At 34.2% G+C, this 8,954-nt stretch overlaps 1 protein-coding gene across 1 annotated transcript; it reads right to left on the reverse strand.

Moving 5' to 3' along the window:
- Positions 1-1,429: 1,429 nt before the first annotated feature.
- LOC125492482 (uncharacterized) lies at positions 1,430-1,885 on the reverse strand. The gene has a single exon (XM_048635019.1). The coding sequence runs from the start codon at positions 1,883-1,885 to the stop codon at positions 1,430-1,432; it is 456 nt and encodes a 151-aa protein (XP_048490976.1).
- Positions 1,886-8,954: the final 7,069 nt, after the last annotated feature.

Below are 8,954 nucleotides of genomic sequence, written 5' to 3' on the forward strand. Positions count from 1 at the left end.
ATTTACAACAATACATTACTTAAAGCAACACCTCATACACAATATCAAATACAAGCAGTAGTCTTAGCTTTCACTTCCTGAATCAGTTGATCATCTCGACGAGTTAAACATGGCTGGCGGATACAACGACAAGAACTCGAATGACATGCGTTCGGGTTCTAAGAGAGGAGGCGTACTCTGGAGGATCGTGTGTTGTTTCTGTGGAGAAGAAGATTAAAAAGGATGCTAATGCTATCTTGGTTTATTTGAGGATTAATATTTGTGGTGCCTAAATGATGTTTTGTTGTCTAATTATTATGGTTGGGTCCTATATTTGAGTGTCTCTTTGCTCCAACAAACAATGGTAGAATAGGGAGATTGGAGCCCAATCATACCGTCTGTAACAATGATTTCATCTCATTTGTTTGTTTTAGTTTTGCACAGTAGCATTAGGATGCTGGATGCCTTTTATTAATTTCTAAATTCAGCATGTTTCCCTGATGTCCAAAAAGAATTGTGTCATTTGTTTGTTGTCCTGACAATAATGTATGAAGTATATGAATGAAAGTTTGAAATGATTGGCACCTATCATTGGTTCGTTTCTGTCTATTGGTATCATTGAACAAGGTGACACCCAAGAAGGGGGAGTTGAATTGAGTGGTGAAATCTAATCGATTTTCGCAAAATCTCTTTTATGGCTCAGTGCCTGGCACTATGCCAAACACTCGTAAATCGCTGATTTGAGTTTTTGCGAATAATAAACTAAAAGTATGTGAGATTTGATACGCAAACACAGGATATAACGTGGTTCAATCTCACCTCTGAGATCTACGTCCACACGAAACAAAACTCTTTATTCTTTGAACCCTAAAATATCAAACTCTTGATACAATAAGATTCCCCTCACTACTAACCCTAATAGTGACCCCCAACACTTAACTCTAAGTGCTGACACTCTCTATAATGGTAAAGTTACAGAAAGAGAACGATCCTCAATTATGTGCTTCTTAGTCAAGCAAGTAGAGGACAATTACAATCGTATAATAGTAACTTGAATCTGACTCGCTCAGTGCTATGCTCAGTGCCGGAGGAAATAATTTTCAGCTCTTAATATTTCTGATTTTTCTCTCAGAAAACGTGAGATCTAAAAGTGAATTATGAAACCCTTTTATAGGACTTGGTTTGGACGAAAATCTTTCAAAACTATCTTTATCTTTTAATCCTTGATTTAAGGGATAAAACTCTCCTTTTAGAAAAACAAACTTTATCTTTTTCTATCTTTATCTTTAAACTGAAAAAGATAAGTTTTCCATATTAGATTTTTTTTTTTTTTTTTTGGTAAAATGTAAGAGATTATATTTCCAAATGCAAATTAGCACCACCATTACAACCTAAACAAGGTATCTAAAACAATTCCCCCCATTACAAACAAGCAACCAACAAAAACATCCTAATTAATATTCTGTGCTAACTCACTAAGCCATGCTAGTTCATGAGCACTCCACTTACTGTTCACTATAGCTTTGATTCTCCTATAAACAACACTTTTTATCTCCCTCACCCACACTTCTATTCTTGGGACACTTTGCTGCCATAGTGAAATATTCCGAGCTTTCCAAACATAATAGACAGTAGCTGCCAATGCACAATAGCATACCTGTTGCATTCTCCTGCTCTTGTATTTTCTACCCCATTTCCTCCAAGAGACATACACATATTCATCAGGGCTGCTCCTAATCTTCAACCAATCCAAAATGCCTAAACAAACATTCCTACTAAATGAGCAGCGAAAAAATAAGTGAGTACAAGCATCAGTTCCAGTCACACACAGCAGACAATGATCATCATTACAAATACCAGCTATCCGCAGCCTATCTTTGGTTCTAACCTTTCCCAGAGCTACCATCCATGAAATAACACAGTGCTTGGGTACATTATACGAAGACCAGACCCAGTTGTGCCAATTCACTTGTGCATATTAGATCTTCTTTTCAACTCAAAATCTGTTTTTATCTAAAAAGTATTTTCCAAATCTTTTTAGAAAATCTGAAAACACGTTTTAGTAAAACTCTGTTTTATAAAAATCTTTTATTTAAAAACACGTTTTTATCAAAACACGATTTTTATTAAAATCTTTTTCTAAAACTTGTTTTTATCAAATTCTTTTATCAACACGGTTTTATAAAATTCTTTTTCTAAAAACACGATTTCCTAAATTCTTTTTATTTCTTATTTCGAAAACTAATTTCATTTTATATAGATATGTAATTTTAATATAATTATTTATTTTCTTAACTCTAAGAAAATAATAATTATACTAATTTTATATTTCTATATTTAGCACATAGCATATCACCAAGTTTGAGCATTTTACATTTTAATCCAAAGTAACTATTCTAAGGAACATATAAAAAACTTGACTTCAATCTTGATTCTTCTTTTTCTTCAAAGTCTTCATTTATTAATTCCTTTCTTCATGCATCTGTTTGAACTGTTATATACATACTTTCATACTAAAACATATTATATTAATTTTCATCATCAAAACATAACATGTGCATAAAACATAACATGTACATGCACAACAAATTCCCCCTTTTTGATGATGACAAACATAAATATAATATTGTTAGATAATCATTTGTTCCCCCCTCAAAGTATGCATATGTTATTCCCTTTTGTTCCCCCTCTAAGAATGTATAGGTTATTGTGATTCACCTTGTTAAAACCTATCCATACATCAGATTAATAGCAATCAATTTCCACTTATGTCCACACGCTCATTTTATATTCGATCCACTTATGTCCACACGCTCATCATGACACAAGGTCAATATTATACACTTTCTTTTCCCCCTTTTGTCATTCTTCAAAAAGTGCAAAAGACAAAAAATCATTCACACAATCAAAAAAGTTTAAAATAACCCAATAACTCAACTATTTAAGCTAGTGATGCTGGTGCTACAACAAACACCAATTCACAATCTCCAAGATAATCCAAAAGAACATCCAAAAAGCATCAAAACAGTTTAACAAAAACGACATATTTTTCCAAAACCTACAAGGCATAGACAAAAGTATATAGTAGGTTTAGCATAAAAGGAAAAATGTTTATGGTTTAGCTGCTGCAGTTGTTTCTTCATGTCACGCACTTCTTCCACCATCTTTAAGCACCCCACACACGCCTCCCTTGACGTGAACCCAAGAAAGCCCCCCCCCCCTTTTTTTTAGTAACTCATCACCCATAACACATAAATCCATCCTACTTAGCATCCCCTCGCTCATAACATTTATCCAACCAAATCATCACTCACCACCAAATTCGCATAAAAATGTTTAACCCCAGATTCATAAATTCCATCGTTATAATCCAGTAGTTTAACTCATCCTTGAGTTCTTAATTGATCCAACAAAAACTTAAAAGCCGGCTGTGTTAACCAAGTGGTCGGAAAAACACGTCCGGTCAGAATCTTGACCTTAGAAGTTTTCGGTCGCTTAGAAGAAGGAGATGGGGCCTTACCGGAAATCGCGCCTTTCCGTTTGAATGAGTGAGAGGAGACCGGAGGTGTAGCAGCGGAAGTGGTCGGAGAATTCGGTGGGCGGCGAGAATAAGTCACTAGCGGCTTTTTCTGGGACGATCTCGTGTTGGGTTTTTTTTCGGGGCCAGAATTTTTGTAGGAAGGGTTTTCTTGGTCGGCATTTTTTAGGCGAAGGTCTTTTTTCGTGTGAAGGGTTTGAAGAGTGTTAGGGGGAGGGCCGGGTTTTTTGTTTTAATTTGAAAGGGGGGGTTGTGTTTGGTAAATCCACTAGCTACTTCAATGGAGAATTTGAAAGTGTTTTAAGGTTTGTGTTTAATGGGTGGACCGGATTTTGAAGTAGGTTAAAGAGGGGGTCGGTTGTTCTGTATAGTGGGGAAGGTTGTGTTTAGGTTTGAGTCCACTATGTCCTTCTAATGCCTTGCATATTTTTTTTTAAAAAAATTTTGAAAACCAATTTTTGAAATTATTTTAGTTTTCTCAAAGCAACATCAATGGATATTTTTTGTTTAAAAAACATGATGATACTTTTGTTGGAGTTTTTCATGGAATTTTTCTGAAGCAACTTAGGTGTCAGTTATCAGGACAGCATCAATAGCCTTTTCAGGAGTTTTGGGTTAAATCAAAAATCTGACTTAGTGTAGATAGAATCTTTCGAACTCTTAAGCATGTAAAGGGGTCAAATAAGCACATAAATCAACTAAGACCAGAAATCAATCCCAAGCTAATCTAAGTTTTTCAAATCTTTCACGAGCAAGTGGTTTAGTGAAAATATCAGCTATTTGGTCTTCAGTACAAATAAATTCAAGGGCTATCCTTTTTCTACATGATTACTTGTTTGTTTTAGGAACCCATATTTGCTTGGGTCCCTTTTTCTTACGTTGAGCATCTAGTATGTCTTTCCTAACCCAGATTTGAGTAACATGTTTGACATTCTTTGCAATTCGATTTTTCTTTTTGTTGCAGTCGTCAATTAGATGACCATTATTCCACAAAAATTGCAAATTAGATATTCAGGAAGGCCCACGTATTTTCTCTTTCGAAAGTCTCTTTCGAAGGTTCTGGCACTGAGCCTGGCACTGGTTGCTGGTCAGTATATCCTAATCCAGTTTTGTTCATGTTGTTTGTGGTGCAAGTTAAGTAATTTAGAGCATTCATCCCATTAGTCCATTTTTCGTGCATCTTTCGAGCAATAGAAAGTTGTGATTCCAAAAATTCAACTGAGGTATTTAAATCACTACTTCTTTTTCGGAAATCTCTAAGTCTCTTTTAACTTTATCCAACTCTTCTCTTATCTTTGCATCACTAGGCAACATTAGTGGAACAATCCTAGATTTCTGTGTTGAGTATTTAAGTTCAACCAACTCGTGATTTAATGTTTCAATTTGTTTCTCAAGACTTGATTTTTCAGCTTCGAACTCAGTGGCTAGCACGGAGCCCTTTACGAGGTCATTAACTAGAGTCTTTTCGTGTCTTAGTGTGTTTATCTCTATGTCTTTCTCATCAATCCTTTTCATCAGAGTTTTATTTTCTTTCAATAAGTCCTTATATTCCGTTTCTAATCCAATTTTTAGCCTGGTCAAGTTTTTTATTTCCTTTTTCATGATATCAAAATTATCATTCATGTTTTGACAATCATCAATTACGTTTCCAAGCAAAGTGACAAGTTGACTTTTTTAAAGAAGATGAATTGAAGGTTTTAAGGAAGTTAGACTTACCTCACTGTCTTCTACCTCTTCAAGAGGGTTCGAACTTTTAGCCATCAAGCATAGATGTGAGTCGTCAGGGCACAATGCCGTCTTCAGAGTTGTCTGTACAGCATTCATACATAATTTCGCCTCGTGGCACTGTGCCTGGCACTGATCCTCGTCAGAATCCGAGTCTCCCCAGACTGCCGCAATCATAGCTTTCTTGTACTCTTTCTTCGACTGCTCTCGTTTTCCTTAGGCTTTTCTTCATTCCACAGAGGGCATTCTTTAATCCTGTGATCAAACTCACCACACTTGAAACAACCAGAGTTAGTAGCACTTTTCTTAGGGTTAGAAGTAGTGCCTTTACCTTTGAAGTTTCCACTTCTCCTGAAGTTGTTGCTCCTGTTCTTTTTTAAGAAATTTTGAAACTTTCTCGTTAGAGACACTACTTCTTCATCACTTTCACTATCATCCGTTTCTACTTCAGTTTTTAAGGCCAACCCTTTATTCTTTGGTTCATTCGATTTAGGATTTCAAAACAAGTTCATGGGTCATTAAAGAACGAATTAGTTGTTCTAGTGAGAGTTTTGTTAGATCTTTAGCCTCTTGAATAGCAGTGATTTTGGGAAGCCATTTATTAGTCAAACTTCTTAACACTTTTCTAACTAAATCTTCAGAATAATAAATTTTTCCTAAGGATCTTATTCATTAGTTATTAGTGTGAATCTGGTAAACATATCTTTAATAGATTCGTCCTTATTCATTGTGAACAATTCATATTGTTGGACTAGTAAATCTATCCTCGACTGTTTTACCTCATTTGTACCTTCATGGGCCAACTCCAGTGTGTCCCAAATTTCCTTAGCAGTAGTACATGCCGAGATTCTCGAATATATCAGGTCCAATTCCAGATTGGAGAATACTCATAGCTTTGTAATTCTTTTCGGCTTTTCCATAGTCAACAGAATTGTACTCATCTTCATCCCTATCGATCAGCTTTCCTTCAGCATCTTTGACTTGAATAGGGAGAGGTCCAGTCTTTATGATTCTACAGCATTCAAAATCAGAACCTTGAATGTAGATCCTCATCCTAGTCTTCCACCATCCGTAATCCTTCCCGTTGAAAATAGGACACTTGGAATACCTGTCACGATAGTCATCTTGCGTGTTCATGATTTCTATTCTCTAGATGTTAGTCTTACGAGAATAGCCTACTCTTATACCACTTGTTGGAACACAAGGTGACACTCAAGAAGGGGGGGGGGTTGAATTGAGTGGTGAAATCTAATTGATTTTCGCAAAATCTCTTTTATGGCTCAGTGCCTGGCACTGTGCCAAACACTCGTAAATCGCTGATTTGAGTTTTTGCGAATAAAAAACTAAAAGTATGTGAGATTTGATAAGCAAACACAGGATATAACGTGGTTCAATCTCACCTCTGAGATCTACGTCCACACGAAACAAAACTCTTTATTTCTTTGAACCCTATAATATCAAACTCTTGATACAATAAGATTCCCCTCACTACTAACCCTAGTAGTGACCCCCAACACTTAACCCTAAGTGTTGACACTCTCTATAATGGTAAAGTTACAGAAAGAGAACGATCCTCAATTATGTGCTTCTTAGTCAAGCAAATAGAGGACAATTACAATCGTATAATAGTAACATGAATCTGACTCGCTCAGTGCTATGCTCAGTGCCAGAGGAAATAGTTTTCAGCTCTTAATATTTCTGATTTTTCTCTCTGAAAACGTGAGATCTAAAAGTGAATTATGAAACCCTTTTATAGGACTTGGTTTGGACGAAAATCTTTCAAAAATATCTTTATCTTTTAATCCTTGATTTAAGCGATAAAACTCTCCTTTTAGAAAAACAAACTTTATCTTTTTCTATCTTTATCTTTAAACTGAAAAAGATAAGTTTTCCATATTAGATTTTCTTTTCAACTCAAAATCTGTTTTTATCTAAAAAGTATTTTCCAAATCCTTTTAGAAAATCTGAAAACACGTTTTAGTAAAACTCTGTTTTATAAAAATCTTTTATTTAAAAATACGTTTTTATCAAAACACGATTTTTATTAAAATCTTTTTCTAAAACTTGTTTTTATCAAATTCTTTTATCAACACGGTTTGATAAAAAAAAAATTCTAAAAACATGTTTTCCTAAATTCTTTTTATTTCTTATTTCAAAAACTAATTTCCTTTTATATAGATATATAATTTTAATACAATTATTTATTTTCTTAACTCTAAGAAAATAATAATTATACTAATTTTATATTTCTATATTTAGCACATAGCATATCACCAAGTTTGAGCATTTTACATTTTAATCCAAAGTAACTATTCTAAGGAACATATAAACTTAACTTCAATCTTGATTCTTCTTTTTCTTCAAAGTCTTCATTTATTAATTCCTTTCTTCATGCATCTATTGGAACTGTTACATACTTTCATACTAAAACATATTATATTAATTTTCATCATCAAAACATAACATGTGCATAAAACATAACATGTACATGCACAACAGTATGCACCGGATATAGAAAAGAGTAAAAGTTACCTTTGTTGATAAACATCTTTTCAACACACAACCCATTTTCTTTTCTTGTTTTTTTATTTTTATGCATATTTTTTAGTTTTATCTATTGTTGTTCCTCCATCATATTTATATTATTGAACATAAAGGATCAAATCTAATATAACACTTTGAAAGTAATCCTCTTTTGAAAGAATAACTATTCCTAATAAAAATGTCAATAAAAAGGCTTAAATGAAATTAATAGTTCATGAAGTAACCTTTAACGAATCCTTTTATTTTTTATATAAAAATCCTAAACATATTAGAGAAAATAGATGCACATAATTAATCTCATTAAATTAATAAATCCTAATCTAAAGACATATATAACTTCGTGGAAACAACTTTTATTTTGAACATATAAACATGATTTTTAGTGATCAAATGTCATAACTTAATATTAAATTATGAAGTTTCAATCATGCTTCATAATTAAAACGTCATATTTCTACAAACAAAAATGAAGTTGTTAGCCATATTTTCTCTTTCGAAAATCGAAAATTTATCCCCTAGAAAAGCGAGCCTAGGTTTTTTGGTAACTTCTATGTACTGTTCCATGCAAATTTTTTTCTTCCCTCCTTAGGCACGCAACAATTTGTCCAAGAAATAAAACTATCAAGCTTTTCACATGCACAGATATAGATTGGGAATCGCTCCTAGATCTGTATTCCTATCAATTATAGATTTAGCAAATGATTCCATGCATGTCTGAGCCAATTAAAGGATTTTCCACTTGGTTACCCTCACTAGTAGAGAAAAGTCGATTTGTGTCGGACCTGGGACCCCTTTTGCGTCGGACTTGGGTCGGACGGCACAAGTCTCGACGCAGATGATCTATTATTGATTTACATCGTATGCGGAAACGACGCAGATATTTTATCTATTTGCGTTGCACGTTGTATACGGTGCGACGCAAATTGCTCTTCCCAGTCCACAAACTACAAACTATAAGGGGAATTTGCGTCGTACATTGCACAGGGTGCGACGCAAATCAGGCATCTGCGTTAGACTGTATGCGATGTGCGACGCAAATCAAACAAAAAAAATAGAATCTACGTCGCACGGTATTGAATGTGTGACGCAAACTGGTAATTTTACTACAAAAAAAAATCTCATATCAAAATTAAAAATGAAATACATAGTAATTTTACGTACAAACAAG

Source organism: Beta vulgaris, chromosome 1 (assembly GCF_026745355.1).
Source record: "Beta vulgaris subsp. vulgaris cultivar EL10 chromosome 1, EL10.2, whole genome shotgun sequence".
NCBI lineage: Eukaryota > Viridiplantae > Streptophyta > Magnoliopsida > Caryophyllales > Amaranthaceae > Beta > Beta vulgaris.